The 19,092-nt window shown below is 37.6% G+C and overlaps 1 protein-coding gene across 1 annotated transcript in view; it reads left to right on the top strand.

The window, feature by feature from the left end:
• Window positions 1-19,092, top strand: part of PARD3B (par-3 family cell polarity regulator beta) — a 1,522,095-nt gene that overhangs the window by 856,102 nt on the left and 646,901 nt on the right. Inside the window, exons 7-10 of the mRNA XM_042783151.1 lie at window positions 3,604-3,729; window positions 6,448-6,806; window positions 9,036-9,175; window positions 10,856-10,984. Of these exons, the coding sequence (XP_042639085.1) occupies window positions 3,604-3,729; window positions 6,448-6,806; window positions 9,036-9,175; window positions 10,856-10,984 (754 nt within the window). The remainder of the gene's footprint in view (window positions 1-3,603; window positions 3,730-6,447; window positions 6,807-9,035; window positions 9,176-10,855; window positions 10,985-19,092) is intronic.

Here is a 19,092-nt window from a genome sequence, read left to right as displayed (position 1 = left end):
GACAAAGTATATGTGAACTGCTGTATGAAAAGTGAATTTACTCTGTAAATCTTCACCCAAATCCTAATAAAAAAAAAAAAAAAAACAGACATCTGCAACCTTGCAAGTAAAAAGCAACTTAATCCTTTCATATATAGAGATATAAATATGTCAGTGTGATCTTTTAGAATTAAAAGGATGAAAATTCAGGTTTTCCAATAAAGATACCATCATATACCTGTTTCTTAGTAAAGGCAGTTCAGTATGAGACAGGAGAAGGCAGGGCTGAATTATGAGTAACACGTCATGTGAAAAGAGAGGTTTAGGCAAAAATTCTAAGCAAGTAGCCAAGGCCTTTTGATACAGGGGAGAACAATAAGGTGCAACAAGAGGCTGTAGTGGAGCCTAAGTGGTGATTAGAAGAGCAAGGCATTATCATTACCCATCTTATTCTGCAGGATTTCAACATCCTTTATATCTGCTCATTAATGCAAATTAACTGGTTAGTCTCGGCCTATAACTCCTCGACAGCATTAATCTTTAAATCCTGCTCGCCTTGGTCCCAAATGAGACAGCTACCACAGCCCACCAGTTTCAGGTAAAGAGGTTAATGAAAGATCTGAGCCTTCTCACACTGGTCTGGATGAAATCAAACTGGAGGGAATCCATCCCTTCTGGAGAGTAGAGAGGGCAGCAGTTGTTTGTTACAAGGGACCAAACTAATAAAATCAGTCAGTTTTACATTTTACCAAAATTACCTCTGACACATGGGTTTTACAGTTGGGCTTATTCTATCAATAAATTTTTCATGGAAAGTTAGGTTATTTAGATCAGCGAGGTTCACATAGCATACTCCAGCTGTAATATACCAGCTAAATTGCAACCCAGTGGCCTGAAAGAATTAATTCATCTCCCAAAATGTGAAATTAAATCCTAGGGAGTAACATTACATGACTGATGATGTACTGAATTAAATTAAAGGAAGACTTGAATGCTTGTTAAAAAAAATATCACTTACATAAACTAGTTTATAACCACATGTGAGCCCCCTAATGGATCATGTTATTGTGAATCCACCATAATGAAAATCCAAAAAAAGATTAGAGCATTGTTTAGGAAAACAACAATACTATTTTTTCCTATTTAGAGCTTTTTTTGACATGTTAAATAGTTCAAATTTTAGTATTAAGTTGTGAAATCAAGATCGAATTATATAAGATTGGATTATATATGAAGATTGAATTATATCTTGAAATATTAATCTGATTTCAGGAATTCAGATCCTTCATCAAATAGATATGTCCCTTTCCGTGTCTTTCACTCAGAATTTGATTTAATACACTAACATTCTAGAACTAGGAAAGGAAGCAGAACACCTCACCAAACACTTATGCCTGTGAGCGGAGTCTTCCCTGCAGTCAGTTGTATGGACATTTGCTGTTCTCTTTCCTGCAATATCTTACTGCATCCATTGCATGTTTTTGAAGTAGAAATTTTCTAAATACCACAGCATGTCCCTTGCCCATTGACATCTTGAGATGATGGCATGGACTCATTAAACAGCCTAGAGCCCTGGAGGGAGAGGCTCAACTTTGGGACTATCCCAAGCACAAGGACTGGTTTGCTTGTACACTGGCATTATAGACTGGCCCTTTTCCATGGTGGACCCTATTATTCGAGCATGAAATGTGCTCATTTTTTTAGATTTGAGATTAAATGCAAAGGGACTATGCCATTACACACAAAGCTCCTATACAAAAGAGAATGGCAAAGTAGAAGAATGAGAGGACAAGGAAAGTGGAGACTGCAGCTTTTCCATACCCAGTAGGGTGCTCTCGAAGGCCTTATTTCTCTTTGTTACTCTAAGAGGTGGTGAAGACCCCATCATGCTTTAAGGTGATGGAAAATCCTACAAATGAAAACTAGCTAAAATATATAAGTCCCATTTCTTATAATAGTTAGTCATTTTGACACTACCAGTATGTAATAGATGCAGATATGCATGTATATGTATATAAACACACACAAACCAAACCAAGCTCATCGCCATCCAGTTAATTCCAACTCAAAGCAACCACCATTGTTTCCAAGGCTGTACATTTATACAGAAGCAGACTGCCACATCTTTCTTCCATGGAGTGGCTGGTGGGTTCAAACCACTGACCGTTTGGTTAGCAGCCAAATGCCTTAACCTCTATACCATCAGAGCTCCTTGCATGCACACACACACACACACACACAGAGGTAGGTATAGACTTGGAGTCTCCATAAGTCAGAATCGATGCAATGGCAACAGATTTGGTTACGTGTGTGTATAAAATTTAATGCTTTACTCTTTGCAGTAGTTTTCTTTTGTACTTTCTTCTCTAACCTGGCTCCTCTCCTAGTACTTTAATTTATAGGTGAAAGTGCTGGGAATCACTGGATACTTTCTCTGAATCTCATTTCCCTTGTTGAGATTTCAGACAACTCTTCCCAAAGGCCAGCCTTGATCATATCATTTCCCTTCTCTGAAGCATTTATTTCAGCATCACCAGAGTAAGTTCATCTGCTGGTGTTCAAGACCTCCCTATGTGGCACTGGCTTCTAGTCAGTGTGGGCTGCCCACACTCCTTCTCACCCAAACCCACCTTACACACATACATGATATCCAACCCTCTTCTGGGTATATCCTCTCTTTAACAAAAACTAACCAAAGCTGTCAAGTGGATTCTGACCCATAGAGACCCTATAGAATGCAGTAGAACTGCCCTATGGCTTCCAAGGTTGTGCTCTTTACTGAAGAAGGTTGCTTCTCCCATGAAGAAGTTGTTGGGTTAGAACCACTAACCTTTCAGTTAGTTGCCTAGTGCTTCAACCACTGTGCTACCAGGGCTCCTTATCTCTCTGTACTCTTCTTCAAATCCTCATTCCTCAGATCCAGTTTGCATCCCCACATTCTCCTCAGATCCTTCTGTGAGTCCCAGCGCTGTCTCCGGTTTCTGAACTTCTCTTCTCTGAGTCTGTACTGACCAAGTTACCTGGCTCCCGTCCTTCACTTGCCTCGTGCTCCTCCTCCCGAGCACATGGAAAATAACCAGCACGTGCTTGATTCAGCAACGCTCCAGAAAGGGATCGATGTTCCTTCCAAACTGTGTAATAAAATCTTCACTGAAATGTTTGCTTACTTCTTAGCATGCAAATTGTTAGAACAGGTAGTTATCCTGTGAAAAATTCAGCGAATCCTGAATCCTCTCCCATCACTAACCATCAAGTCGGCATCTGGGCACTGACTTATTACGGTAAACTGTGATGCTCCCTTCCAGGCTCCGACTGTTTGGTCTCTTCATACCCACTAAGCTATAGCAGCCTTTTCTAAGTTACTGGAAGCATGAGAAATGAGGTCACAGGCTAATGTTCTCTGTGTTGGTATGTATATTTTGCTTGAAGGGCTTTTTCTCTTTAGAGAAGTGTTTTTTTTTTTTTTTTTTTTTAACTAAGGACTTAATAAATAGTTGTCTGAATATAAAGCATAATTTCCTTTGTAAATGCAAATCAATACTTATTTCCAAAGAGGTACAAGTGGAAAAATACTTAGCGTATTATTGTTCAGTGTTCCCATTTCAACCTGGATTTTGCGTTTAGGATTCTAGGACTCTTCATCCGTGGCGTTGAAGAAAACAGCAGGTCCAGGAGGGAGGGACTGTTCCATGAAAATGAATGCATTGTAAAAATCAACAATGTGGATCTTGTAGACAAAACCTTTACTCAGTAAGCATTTTTTTTCCCATTGTTTTACTTACTTTATTGATTCCCAGAATGTATATAATCATTACTGAATTCATTATGGTCAAAGTTATAGGTCGAATTTCCTGTCAGTTCCCTATGAATGACCCCGGAACATCCATTTTCCAATGAACTTTATATCTTAGCACACTCAAAGGTGGCCTGCACATGTCCCTGCCAGCCCCTGGTGTGTTAAACCTCAGAAGATAACATCCTTTCTGCCTGGTTGTCACATGGGGACATTTCTAGATGGGTTTGTTTTTCTTAGGATATGGGTCAGTTAGATGGTATTTAATGACTCTCTTCACAGACTGTTAGTTCAGCTTATTAATTAACGTTGGTGGTGTCACGGGTCTTTGCTTAAACTGAAAAATCTGTGAGAGAGATCTGTGAAAAGTCAATGAGTAAGAGAAAGCAATACCGAAAAAAAAAAGAACTTAAAATATTCTGCCTCAAAAAATCATCTATCTGAAAATTTTATGGGAATAGGTTCCTATACCTAAAAATTACAGTGTGTAGCAGTTTGATACACACACACACTGATGTTGCAGGGTTTCTGGAACAAGGAGGTAGGTATTAATGCTGCTTAGTTACGATCACCAGCCTCTGTTGTTTTTAACCAAATCAGCTCATGGTGTTTCTCTCTGTGGTCACTAATTAAGAAATGAAGCTTTAAAAGAGTCTGTTTCTTAAAATGATAAAATCATAGACAAAATTATAATTATTAATAATGATTTTTAAAATATATAACACTGTGCATTTTTACAAAGATTTAATAAGTATGCACGGCAAAAAATTATACTTATTTTGTAGAGGTGGAAATGAAGGTGCATATAAATTCAGTGACTTCCCCAAGGGCACACAATTATTAGGGACTAGAAACCAATTCCTAGTCAAGCAAAGATAACGAAGGGAGACTGACTAGAGGAGTAAGACTGCCTATGTGGAGTCTTCTCCCTTCTCCCCAAAAAATGTGGGGAGTTGAGTACTGTAGTGGAGGGTACTCGAACACCAGTTGCAGTTATATTGTCATTATTTGATATAGCTGCTAACAACAGAGAGCTAATATACCAGCAGCTTAAGCAAGATTAATATTTATTTTCTCTCAGAACAAGTAAGTGTAGAGATGAGCAGTCCAGGGTTAGTATGGGATCCCCAGTCATCAGGCAGTTAGGTACCATCTGTCTTCTTACTTTGCCCTCCTTACCATGGGGCTAGAGTCTTTAAGTTGTTTTTATGATCACAAGATGGTTGCTGGAGTTCCCTTTATCATTTCTGAGTTCTAAGACATTGGAAGGAAGAAAAGAAGAATAAAGGTTTATGCCTTCTAGCTAAGCCAGCCTCTTTTAAAGGTCTTTCCTTTAAGTTCAGTTTAACCCCTTCCTTTACAACTTACTAAGTTTGGAAAAGGCAGTTGTTTTCCCTAGTTCATGGGCAGACAGAGGCAGAAAGAACAAGAGGGGAAGATGGATGTGTATATGAATAGCTATATTTTATTATGTATTGTATTTTATCTCGGCAGGAAGGTTGGGCAATCCTACTTCCGTAGTGATACTGCCTCGGAAACCCAAGGAGGGGTCGCTATGAGTCAGGTTGACTCGACGGCACATAAAAACAACAACATTGTATTTTATATTAATATGTATGCATCTATATTCTGTATTATAGATTCATATAGTATGTGTGTGTGTGTGTGTATATATATATATATATATATATATACACATACACACATACATACCCAAACACACGTATATACGTGTAGGTTGTTGTTGGTTATGTGTCCAACTCATAGTGACCCCTTCTTGGGTTTCTGAGGCAGTATCACTATGGAAGTAGATTGCCCAACCTTCCTTCCAAGGAGTGGCTGGTGGATTTGAACCGCCAGCCTTCTGGTTAGCAGTCAAGTGCCTTAGGCACTATGCTACCAGAGCTCCTATATATGTGTGTATATACATGAAATTATATACATATGAATACCATGGAAACAGGTAAAAGCATACACATTTATAAATTATAGGCTTTTTTTTTAGGAAAAATCAAAGTACTAGGACAGAAAAGTAAAAAGATGCAACAAATCATAATTTTTCTTGATGGAAAGAAACAAAGTACTTTCTGATAGAAGGACAGCCAGGAAGCATGTTGGATTGATTATCCACTGTGACATTTAGGCATAGCCAAAGCTCCTACTAAAATGTCTCCATGAAGAAACATCTGTGTTAAAATTAAACTTCTGGAACACAACCCATGTTAGAGAAGACCTGTACTTTAGAACAAAGTCCTAAAAGAATCTAATTGATAATCCAGTCAATAAAGTGATTTTTTTAAAAACATTAAAATTAAAGCTTACTTTGCATTTACTTCAGTAACCATGTCTGGATAGATTTTCATATTTAGAAATACTTAAAAGCTGTGGGTCATTGGGCAAAGTACTTAGTATCTCTGAACTTCAATTTCCTCTTTAACAAAATGAGAGCTAAGTTTAGCTACCATGCAGGATTATTAAAAGAAAATTAAATGAGAGAATTATTCATGTTAATAATGCATACCTAGCCCAGTGCGAGACACGTCAAACAACATAGTGGGCAGGTAATAAATGGTAAGTAGAATTTAGTTGTCATGCTACTCCTCATTGCTGGGATGCTGATAGAATATAGAAAGTGGCTTGCCAGACAGTCTGACATATATTTTATCTCTTTGAAGAGCTCAAGATGTCTTCCGTCAGGCAATGAAATCCCCAAGTGTGCTTCTCCATGTGCTTCCACCCCAAAACCGTGAAGAGTATGAAAAATCAGTCATTGGACCTCTTAATATCTTCGGTAACAATGATGGCATTTTGAGAGCAAAGGTGCTGCCTCCTGCCCATGGAAAACCGGGAATAAAAACAGTAAATCAGACAGAAACAAGTAGTCCTGAGGCAGAAGCATCACCTTCCCTGCAACCAAACAAGAGCCCCCGAATCTCGAGACAAGGAAGAAAGCCATCCTCTCCCTCGCTCTCCCCTCTCATGGGGTTTGGCAGCAAGAAAAATGCAAAGAAAATTAAGATTGACCTAAAGAAAGGTAATTATTAAATTATGCTTAATGGCATTCTATTATTGTAACATGTAAAATTGGTTAAAAGAAATGCATTAAGGCTAATTTAGTTAATTCTTCCTTCATTTAATTGTATCAAAGAATAGATTTAAGGATATACTTAGATAACTTAAATTTCTTGAACTTACACTACTTTCTTATCCTTCTAAAGAGTATAGGTTACTTGAAAAAAGAAAATAAAGACATGGAAGCGGAATGGCGTGGAAATGAAAGGAATCGTTGCAAACCTGATAGAAATGCAGTGATACTGTGTTACAATTTCACTTGAAATCGCCACTCAGATTCAGTTGTCCCCTTTTTGAGCATGATTAATGATTTTTTGAAGCATCCTTTAGGCCAAGTCCAAAATCATACTACTTCTGGTTCTCTAAAACAGTCTTAAATCAGCAAGAAGTTTATTCCTTGAGAAGTAACTATGTGATGATTATGAATCTTGCTAATTCAACATTATATACAATTTTTTTAAAGCATACTTAATTTCAAAAATATATTTGATATTTTCTCTTTTCTTATTTCTTAACTGTTCTATCCATTTCAAACAGATCAGTGAGACTGGCTCATGTACGCAAATGTGTATTTAGGCAATATGATAAACACAAACTAACAATCATTTATGCACATCCATGCTTTTGTTCCTTTTGTAACCTCTGCATGATGTTTCTTTCCTGCAGTGTAACCTTCTAAAGTCCTGTGTTTTCAAGTCTCAATTCGAAAGAAACCAAGATGGTCTCATACATTCCTGTCTGAATTAATAGAGCATTTAATTATCAAATGTAGTTTTAGAATATCTGTTGACATATATTACATACATGTATAACACGTATCTTTAATTAGGACATAGACATTATTTTAGAACGATCCTCTGATTAAAATTTGATTCACCTGTAGGTATTCTTTACCGGGGGTGGGTGGTGGGGTTGGGGAAGGTGGGGGGTGTTAATATGTTGACTGGGAGGCACAAATACTCCTGTGTACTTAGCAATTATCTTTCTTATTTAAATATAGTTGCCTTTTTTTTAATAAACATCATCTGGCAATGTTGAAGACAGTAGGATGAGTGCTTTGAGGATATAAAAAGATGAATTGGACACAGAATGTGACCTTAAAAGTCATGTTTGCTTGCAGAATAGAGATGCCATTGCCAGACATTAAAATTATTAGTAGATGAAGATATTTCACAAGACTAGGATCTTGGATCAAAAAGGGGGACACATCATGGTATTTGAAATAGTGGTGAGAGTATGTGTATCATGATATCTAGGAAGCTGACACCATGAAAAGAGACCAAGGTCAAAGAAGAAGATCTATTCTCTTTCATAGAGAGATGATAGCTGTAGCTTGGAGCTGACCAAGGCAGAGAGTCTAGGGGACAAACTGGACTAGGATAGATCCCTGGGACACATTTGTGTTCATGTGGGAGGAGAATGGGTAGAGTTAGAAAGAGTGACAGACATGACATGATCAGAGATATAAGGAAATAATCAGAAAATAACAACCTACAAGCCAAGGAAGGGTAGAGGTGGAGTCAGTTCCAAACAGTGATTGATGGGAAGTGTCAAAATTCAAAAAGGTGAAAGATCAAAGGTAGGAAGTTATTGGATATGGTCCTGGGTAGGTCATTGGGTGATAGAATCTTTAAGAAGCAGTAAGATTGAAGTAAGCATTCCTTTAGGGTGGAGAAACCTGAGCAGGGTTATAGATAGTATGAAAAATGAGAGATGGTAGATGCAAGAAAGTAGGGCAGGAGCAGCAAGAGTGAATGATTGGACAATGGGATGTGGCAGTCCAAAGGACTGAGGCACACATAGAGAAGGGAGTGACAGGTTGACTAGGTGATTGAGAGTTTGACACTGTTCATGTCAGATAGCTTTTTGCTTCTTAGCAAAGTATGTAGTTTGGTTATGGTTTATTGAGAAATCAGTATCATAATAGCATTATAATGTATGCCATTTCTTTTAGGACCTTAATAAACATTTTTTACACATCTGTGTTTGACTCTAAGTTCAGTTTGATACCATCATGGCATGCCAAGAGCTATATCTGAATTTGAACAATTGAAGCATATTCATAATTTCCTGGAAAGTAAATATTTCACTTATTCTACATTAGTCTAAATTAGATAGATTTACTGTAAGACTGAGTATAGTATTACTCATGCTTATAGTGACCATACATTTGACTGGTTTTATATTCTAGGTCCTGAAGGACTTGGTTTCACTGTGGTTACCAGAGACTCTTCCATACATGGTCCTGGGCCTATTTTTGTGAAAAACATTTTACCAAAGGGAGCAGCCATAAAAGATGGCCGTCTGCAATCGGGGGACAGAATTTTGGAGGTAGGAATTGGAATTAATGTCTTCAATAAAGTAGTGGTTGGCATTTAAATAAGTAAGTGTATAAACATGTACATATATTAGTATTTATATTTTGAGTACTGTTATTTCTATCTAGCTTTATCTATTTATCTTCTAGCTTATCTATTTGTCTAGGTATCTATTCTATCTTGCCAGCCAGACCTGGTGGTGCTTTGGTTAAGTGCTTGGCAGATAACTGCAAGGTTGATGGTTCAAACTTACCAGCTTGTCGGCAGAAGAAAGAGACAGCAGTCAGCTTCCATAAAAATTAGGCCTAGGAAATCCCATGGACCAGTTCTACTCTGTCCCTTAGACTTGCTTTGAGTCAGAAATGAGTCAGTGGCAGTGGGTTTGGTTTTGGTTTTATTATTATTATTATTTATTTTCATAGTAAGGGCCAATTTACTTTTCACTAATAAAGACATAGAAAGGATAAGGACTTTAGTCATAGAACTAGCTAATGAACAGCCTAACTGCCAATAAGGTCAGCAATGTAGGGCAAAATAATACTGAAAATTTCTCTCTGCATTTTTCATATTCTTTCTTTTATCTCATAGGGCACCTAGAAACTTAGATCAAATCCAGAACTTCATCGAATATTCAGTTGTTGTTGTTAGGTGCTGTCGAATCTGTTCTGACTCATAGTAACTCTGTATACAACAGAACAAAACACTGCCCAGTCGTGTGCCATCCTCACAATCATTGCTATGCTGGAGCCCATTGTCACAGTTGCTATGTCTGTCAATCTTGTTGAGGGTCTTCCTCTTTTTTGCTGACCCTCTACTTTACCAAGCATGAGAGAAGACTTTCAAAGTTATGTCCAAGCCCTGGTAGCAGTTTCTTTAAACTTCTCTAAGCATGGGTCTGTCCTTTTCAGGTTGATCTGCATCACCTGTGCTTGGTGGCAATGGACTCAACTATAAGGGATTTTACACAGGGAACTATTTGGAATACTCAAAATAAGAGAGGTTATTTTAGTTTAGTTTTTCATTTATTTTTGTTTGATAGCATGATCTTGACTACATATATTATTGTCAATTTATCTTTCAAGCAATCATCTTCCTTGAAAATAGTCTGGTTCCATTTCATTCTCTGGTGGCATGGAAACATAACTTTAGACTTTTAGTTCTGGGTCATAAAGGGAGATGGGAGATACATCAAGTGACTAATGTATCTCCAAATTAGAATTTCCAATAATCTATGATAATCTAAAGGCTATAATTTCCTATGCATAGAGAGAAGACTGTGGAAATATATGTAAAGACATTTCCATGGGTATTTTCTCTGTGATAATGGTTCCTTTCCACTCATTGTATTAGGCAGAAATTGATGCCAGCTATGCATTTGAAATCCACTTCCTACCTATTGGAGAAATCATTCTCTGATATCGTTCCATTTGATTTTTCCCTGTAAGAATGTGATGTCTTAGAAAAACTGGTGCTACTAATTACTGACTCCTTGAGCTCGTCCAACACCTTAATAATGGTTGTCGATATATTATTGGTATTTTTAACATGGTTGGTTTCAGCCCACATCTTCAGTTCTCATCTTATCACAGCTTCATTGAATATAGGACCGTTTGCTGCTTACTTTCAGACATCATAGGGTAGAAGGAGACAGCAGTGTTGTAATAGTGTCTGTTCACACAATTGCATTTATTAGGTAAATGGCAGAGATGTCACTGGACGAACACAGGAGGAGCTCGTGGCCGTGCTGAGGAGTACCAAGCAGGGAGAAACAGCATCACTGGTCATTGCCCGGCAACAAGGAAATTTTCTTCCCCGAGAGCTGGTAATGTTCAGATCTCAATTTCTTTTCATTTTCAATAGAGACAAACATACTCAATGAATTCTTAATAATTGAGAAGTGTGTTCTAAACCACTGCTGAAGGCTTCATTTGTAAGAAAACTTGAGACAAACTGAACATGTTTTGCCCCATTCAGTGTATCACAATTCGAGGACATTGATAGACAGAGTTAGGAGTATGGAAATACTGCTTCTGGGATACAAATTGGAACACTTTCAAGGAAGCAGTTTATTAATAGTCAACTAATCCAATAAAATATGTATTGAGAATGTACATGTGTTAAGTCCCACGTAAGACACTCGGCAAAACAGTTTCTGGTCCTACCTTTGTGGAAATTATAATCTAAAATGAAATAAAAATATAGCCAATTATTCAGAATGGTGACAAAGATTATGAAAGGGGAGCTGTAGCATGCTTCTGGAAGAGATGACAAGGGAACATAGCCTGGCTTTGGGGTTGAAAAAGAATCTTAAGGAAGAGAACTTCAAAGTCTTATATGAAAATGTATACCTTGTGACCTAGCAACTACTGTTCCAGCACTCTGTCCTAATCTGATCATCAAAGATGTAGAAAAAAATTCGTGTACATTGGTATTTTTTTCTTTTTTGTTAAAGTACTATTTATTGTACTGACATACTAGATACTGTACATCCATAAGAAATCGGTTAATTATGTAGCTGGATAACTCTCCCATGAAATACTATAAGTATTTAAAATGGTCTCAGTAAAACATTGATAATAACATGAGAAAATTTTCATAGTATAGTGTTCAGTAGAAAAAGTAGATAAAAAAAATATATATATGTATGAGTCGGGTTTGACTTGATGGCACATAACAACAAGAACAAACAACAACATGATCAAATTACATTAAAAATATTTTTTAAAAAGAAGTGGAAGGAAATGCACCTAGAATGTTGGTATTATGAGAGCTTCTTATTTTATTTATTTATTTTTTTTTTTTTTTGTAGTGAACACGTTTTTTATTGAAATAGCATACTTTCAAGAAGACTATAGGAAATATATTGAAAATCCAGAGGGCTTTTATGGCTAATAACAAAGGGAAGAAATGCAATACAAGGACTTAAAGTTACTCCTTTAAAAATTTTTATTTCTTATGAATCTATCTAAGAAATGACAAAGCCATGTGTAGGTAATATAGTAAGTTCCCATCAGAATGGGGAGTGTTAGTTGAGAATTGAGGATTTACAGTGTGAAGAATAGAAAGTTTAGGAGACATCATCATTGTTACCAAACATGGAAAGAGTATTGTGTGGATTGGAAAGTAGACTTCATTTGTTTCTTCAGATCATTTAAATCCACTAATTCAATTATATATTAATTCAACAAACATCTATTGAGTATCTGTTATGTATAAAGTTGGAGATCCTGGCGATGCAAGCATAATTAAGACTCATTTCCTGCCCTCATTGAGCTTGTAAAACAAAAGATTGGGAGTGATAAAGTTCTAAGAACTCTCTAACTATTGGAGCTATCCAAGAAGAAAATGGGTTAATTAGAATATTCAAACAAAGCCTGTTTCACCATCTGTCAAAGATGCTCTAGAAAAAAAATCCTTCCGTTGGGAAGATGGTGAGACTAGGCAGCCTCTGCGATATCTCTCTGTACTCTGATCCTGTTATTTTGTTCTGTGTATTAATATTCATGTTTGAGTATATGATTCTACTGAATCACCTCTTTTACATATTACATAGCACTGTCCCAAAGGACCACCTTCTCTCCAAGGGGGTGTGGCATGGAATTTCCCTTAAAGCCTTTTTTCTCTTTCCTATCATCTTAACTACTTTTCCTTTTGACCTATCATAAGTTCTGGGAAGATTTTCAGTAAAAACAGGGGAAAGGATGAAGCATGACTGATATAAGCCATAAAGATTACACTTCCCATCCTGTTTTTCCCCTTCTTAAATCCTCCATGCTATTAGAAGGCATAACTAAACCTGTGTCTCTCTCACTGAAGCCCTTTACTCTTCTAAGGAGGCATTTGGCAGGAACCTGAACACTGGCACTTTTGCACTAAAATGCAGATGGATTCTTCTTTCAATCCTCTGTTTACCACAAGGTCTTGGTCTTTCTCTGCAAGGGTCAAAGTGGAAAGAAACAAAAAGAGGGGCAGGGTGGATATAGCAGGAAGCCCTTTCAATTCTGGTTCATTTCTTGGGTTGTTAGACATAAAGACTCTCAGAAAACTTTGATGGGAGGATATGCTGTTTGAGGGATTGTTGTTGTTGTTGTTGTTATGTGCCATCGAGTCGGCCCCGACTCATAGCGACCCCTCCTTGGGTTTCCGAGGCAGTATCACTACGGAAGTAGGATTGCCCAACCTTCCTTCCGAGGAGTGGCTGGTGGGTTTGAACCGCCAGCCTTCTGGTTAGCAGTCAAGTGCTTTAGCCACTATACTACCAGAGCTCCTGTTTGAGGGATAGGAAAATAAGAAATTTTGAGTGTGTGTTCTATAGAACTGCAGGCCTGGAAGGAATTAAACCTTGCATAGGAAGAAAAACAATTGGCTAGCATGTAAGTATGCAAAACAAAACAAAAAATTAGAAAGATCCAACTAAGGAACCTCCATTTCTCCATTGAAATGTTCCTATGCCCCTCTGCTATTTCCTCTAGAATTCCCAACTCAGCAATTAATTGCTTCTTTCTAGGAATTATATCCCTCCTCACTTCTCAGAAGGAAGGTTGGGCAATCCTACTTCCGTAGTGATACTGCCTCAGAAACCCAAGGAGGGGTCGCTATGAGTCGGGGCCGACTCGACGGCAAACAACAACAACATATCTGTAAAGAAGAAAGGGTTGCTAGTTTTTTCTCAGTTTGAAACTCTGAATGCATTTACTATCAAAGAAAATTGTATCTGGAAATAAGCAAATAGAAAATTAGAATTTTTGACCTAAAGAGAGCCTTTTAAGAATCAGTAAGTCCAACTCCAATTTTGAAGATAAAGAAAACAGAGAGTCAGGGTGGTTGAGTGTCCTGTCCAAAGCCCCACAATGAGCTGGGTCTACAGGCCCAATTTTCCTAACACTTAGCATTACCCTCAGGATCCCAACTGCGTGTGTTAAACTTCTCTACCCACCACTTACCAGCTGTTAAGTGCAGAGCAGGTCACAAAATCATTCTGAAGCTCAGTTATCTCACCTATATTATGAGATTGTTGTGAGGACTGAAAAATAGCGTATGCAAAGCTCTTACATGGTTTCTGGCCAATTCTAAGTTCTCAATATAATTTTTTTTTCCCCTAGTACATTACCAGTCCTGGAACACTGTAAATATAACATTATACTTTAAGGTCATTAGGAGCTCTGACGGCGCAGTGCCTCAAGCATTTGACTGCTAACCAGAAGGCTGGTGGTTCAAACCCTCCAGCCACTCCTCAGAAGGAAGATTGGGCAATCTACTTCCGTAGTGATACTGCCTCAGAATCCCAAGGAGGGGACACTATGAGTCAGATCCAACTCGACAGCAGTGAGTTAGGTACATTATGGACTAGAGAGAGACTTTTGCAGGCTGGCCTGAAATTAACAACCATTTTGAACTTCTCTCTCTCTTTTTTTAAAAAAAAAGTATTCCAAAATCCAAAATACGGACTTGCAAAAAGAAAATTGTATGACCAACCAAATCCATAAGTTAAGGCAGCCTATGTAGTATTTTACTTTCATTTAATAGAATTTAGAGAAATTTGATTTTTATCCCAGATATGACATCATAGGCCAAGCCCACCAAGGAGCATAATAAATTAATTATACAACTATGAAATTAAGAATATAGATAAATTATTAACTCTCATTGTTTTTAGTTTTATAGGAAATTTTGAGGGCATGTGGTTAGTATTCATTCTCTTAGAAATTTCTGGCAAATGCTCTGTACACTTTCAAAAAAGTGACATTCACTCATTCAAATATGTGGAATATTCATTGAAACCACAGCAAAGCAAGAGCCTTTGAGTCCTACAGAAACCTAAAGAATGTGGACCTAGAATCTTTGTTTGGAAAATATGCAATAGTATTGTTTTCCAGCCCATGTGGCTTTCTTGAGTGCTAAGGTTAAAGAACCCTACAGGAAGTTTAAAGAGAGGTTATGTTTGTCATGCACTGGAATGTTTTAATGGGAATTACTTCATAGTGTGGCATGCATTGGACTGTCTGAAAGAGCAAAATGAGGAATAGTGCTGTGTGAGACATCTTTGTGTTTTCCTTTCAGAAAATTAAGGGTGGTGTCACTTTGGTCTCTTCTCCCTCATTGTGATTGATGAACACACTTGACTTTCCATTGAAACGTGGCAGGATGAAGGAAGGACAGCACTTCCTGCTTTTGTCTTGTTCTATCTCTCCTTGGAAGAAAACAAACTGTGTTTATTGTCTTCCTGTTGTGGGAAACTGTCCTCTCCTTGTTGTCAAGCCTTGATTTTTCATGAGCTGGATACTCTCTTAAGACCACTGTGCTGCCTGTTTTCTGACAGTTAAATCTTCCTTACTTCCTGTTACAGTTAGCTTCTTGTAAAGTCTTAACACTTACATCTATGAGAGCATGTGGTCAGCAGTTATCCAGGAACTCTCAATATAGGATTGCCTCTAATGTGACCCTCTGCCATTCTAAAGGCATCCATTTCCTGGTCGTTTCTTCTGACTTGCAACGTAAAAGAGCTGTGCTCTTTCACTCTTATTTATTTATTTTAGCTCTTATTTGTTGGTTAGTATCTCTCTTCCTGAGCAGTGGTTAGCAGCACATTTAGCCAAGTTTCCTTCCATCTGTGGCAGGCTGAGAGAATTTATATAGCATCACAACCAGTTCACTCTTTCCACCTTTACCAAAAGAACTCTGCTTCAAAGATAGTCTTCCCAGAATCCTAGTCGGAAGACCTTTTGATGTCTTCTCCCCTGACTAGGTGAAAGTATATTAAAGATATGTTTATGTAAGGAACATTTTGCAGAAGGTACTTTGAGATTAGTGTTTGTAATAGAACTGAATGTAAAACTGCTGTGTCTGTGTCTGCACTTGAAATGAAAACTATGCTATTTGATCAGGGTTTGGTTGGTCTCTTCTGTGAGAGACGTAGCCTGCAATTTTTTTTTTTTTCCTTACAAGATTTGTTGTTTTTGTATATAAAGTGTCAGATAAAGATATTAACACACTAAAGGTTTTCTATTTATTTCATGCCTTTTCTATTTATTTCATGCTTCTCTTTCTTAAGAGGGAGGGAGAGAGAGGAATTTTATTTGCCATTTCCCCCCATGATTTCACATATGCATATATGCGTGTGTCTTCTTTCATTTATTGGAAAGAAAGAAATATTCTGTCATTTCTTTGTTAACCTCTTTAACGTTTCATTTTCTGACCTGCTGCCTTATCTTGAAATTATCCTGAAAATCACAGCAACCCCTGGTGGGTAAAACGAGCTGAGAAAAATTTCAAATGTATTTATAATTTCTACCTGCCAAGTTTGCCTGCTATTAAATGCTGGCTGCTGCTAGTGGGATTAACTATATTTCAAACAAGCAAGTTACTCTTGCCTGGCATGACTGAGATCCAAAAGTTAGCCATATTTGTCATGCTGATTTGACCTTCAGTTAAGAATATTGCTTTTGTTGAGAAAAATATGATGCACACACATCAGGGAGACACTCTTAACACTTGTTGAGTTTGGAGTGTTCTAACACTACCATTTTTACCAGTCCCCGTGAGTATTTTAGCAAATGATATGGAGACTCCAACTCCTTCATGGATTTGAACGCCTTTCTGTTCTTATCATCAAGTGGAAAATTCATACCTTCAAATGTCCAATTATTTAACATCATCAATCATGGAAGATTTTTGGTTTGAAATCTTAGATGAACCTCATTTAACTGATATATTATTTTCTGTCCTTTGGCTATTTGATTCAAATGATTTCATGGTTAATTAACCAAGATACTTAAGGAAAAATGAGTATTACAATGGTTATTTGTGGACAAGTAGCAGAAATTGAAAGATAATTTCTGAATCATTTTTCTACTTAAATCAAAATGCAAGAGCTGTGGTTTGGGATTTTAAAAATTTTGCAAAAACCAAAATGTGTTGCTATGTTTTATAGGTTCTCCAAGTAACACAGTTTTAGTGACTTTAAAATGAAGTCCTTAGTAAGATATAGTCTCAATTTCTGCTTCTCCTCGTTCCACTAATGTTGTTGTTGTTAGGTGCCATCAAGTCATCTCTGACTCATAGCGACCCTGTGCACAGCAGAACAAAACACTTCCCAGTCCTATGCCAGCCTCATGATCTTTGCTATACCTGAGCCCATCACTGCAGCCTCTGTGTCAATCTTTCTCATTGGGGTGTCCACTTCTTCATTGACTCTCCACTTTACCAAGCATGATATCCTTCGCCAGGAGTTGGTTCCTTCTGAGAACATGACCAAAGTAGGTGAGACAAAGTCTGGCCATTCTTGCTTCCAAAGAGCATTCTGGCTGCACTTCCTCCAAGACAGATTTGTTAGGCCTTTTAGCAGACCACAGTACTCTTAGAATTCTTCTCCAATATCATAGCTCAAAAGCATCAACTCTTCTTCCGTCTTCCTTATTGATTGTCCAGCTCTCACATGCATAAGAAGTAATTGAAAATACCATGGTTGGGTTAGGTGCAACTTAGTCTTCAAGGAGACATCTTTGCTTCTCATCACTTGAAAGAGGTCCTTTGCAGCAGATTTGCCTGATGTAATGTGTTGTCTCATGTCTTGATTGCTGCTTCCTTTGGTGTTGATTGAGAGCCAAGTAATATGAAATCCTTGACAGCTTTAATATTTTATCCATCCACCAAGGAGCTGGTTATTTGACCAGTTGTGAGGAGTTTTGTTTTCTTTGTATTGAAGTGTAATCCATACTGCAGACTGTAGGCTTTAATCTTCATCAGTAAGTGCTTCAAGTCATTCTCACTTTCAGCAAACAAAGTTGGGTCATCAGTATCACCGGTTGTTAATGAGTCTTCCTCCAATCCTGATACCACGTTCTTCTTCATATAATCCAGCTTCTCGGATTATTTGCTCATTGTCCAAATTGAATAAGTATGGTGAAAGGATACTCGCTGACACACTCCCTTCTTGATTTTGAACCATGCAGTAACCCTTTGTTCTTCTTGAATGATATCCTCCTGATCTATGTACAGGTTCCTCATGAGTAGAATAAAGCATTCTGGAATTCCTGTTCTTCTCAATGTTATCCACAATTTATCATGATCCACACAATCAAATGCTTTGGCATAGTCAATGAAACATAAGTAAACATCTTTCTGATATTATTTTCTTTCAGCTAAGATCCATCTGACATCAGCTATGATATCCCTCATTCCATGTCCTTTTCTGAATGCAGCTTGCATTTCTGACAGCTCTCTATTGATATACTGCTACAACCGTTTTTTAATTATCTATAATTAAATATGGGAGTTCTGGTAGCATAGTGGCTAAGGCAATTGACTGCTAACCAGAAGGCTGGCGGTTCAAATCCACCAGCCACTCCTCAGAAGGAAGATGGGGCAATCTACTTCCGTGGTGACACTGCCTCGGAAACCCAAGGAAGGGTCACTATGAGTCGGGTCTGACTCGACAGCACATAACCACAACAACAACAACAATAGTAAGATTTTACTTCCATGTGATATTAAGGATATTGTCCGATAATTTCCACATTCTGTGGGATCACCTTTCTTTGGAATGAGCACAAATATGGATCTCTTCCAGTCAGTTGGCCAAATCTCTTGGCATAACTGAGTGAGTGCCTTCAGCGGGGCATCCATTTGTCGAAACATCTCAATGGGTATTCTGTCAATTCCTGGAGCCTTGTTCTTCACCAGTTCCTTCAGTGCAGCTTGGACTTCTTTCTTCAATACCATCAGTTCTTGATCATATACTACCTCCTGAAATGATTGAATATTGAGTCCATTCTGTGACTCTATGTATTCCTTCCACCTTCTTTTTATATTTCCTACATAGTTCAATATTTTTTCCATAGAATCTTTCAATATTACTACTTGAGCCTTGATGTTTTTCCTCAATTCTTTCAACTTGAGAAGTTCTTCCCTTTTGATTTTGTAACTCCAAAT

Source organism: Orycteropus afer, unplaced genomic scaffold (genome assembly GCF_000298275.1).
Source record: "Orycteropus afer afer isolate SDZICR_OR568_19922 unplaced genomic scaffold, OryAfe1.0 scaffold00002, whole genome shotgun sequence".
NCBI lineage: Eukaryota > Metazoa > Chordata > Mammalia > Tubulidentata > Orycteropodidae > Orycteropus > Orycteropus afer.
Note: the sequence above shows the minus strand (reverse complement) of the source record. Positions and strands in the feature narration are given on the sequence as shown.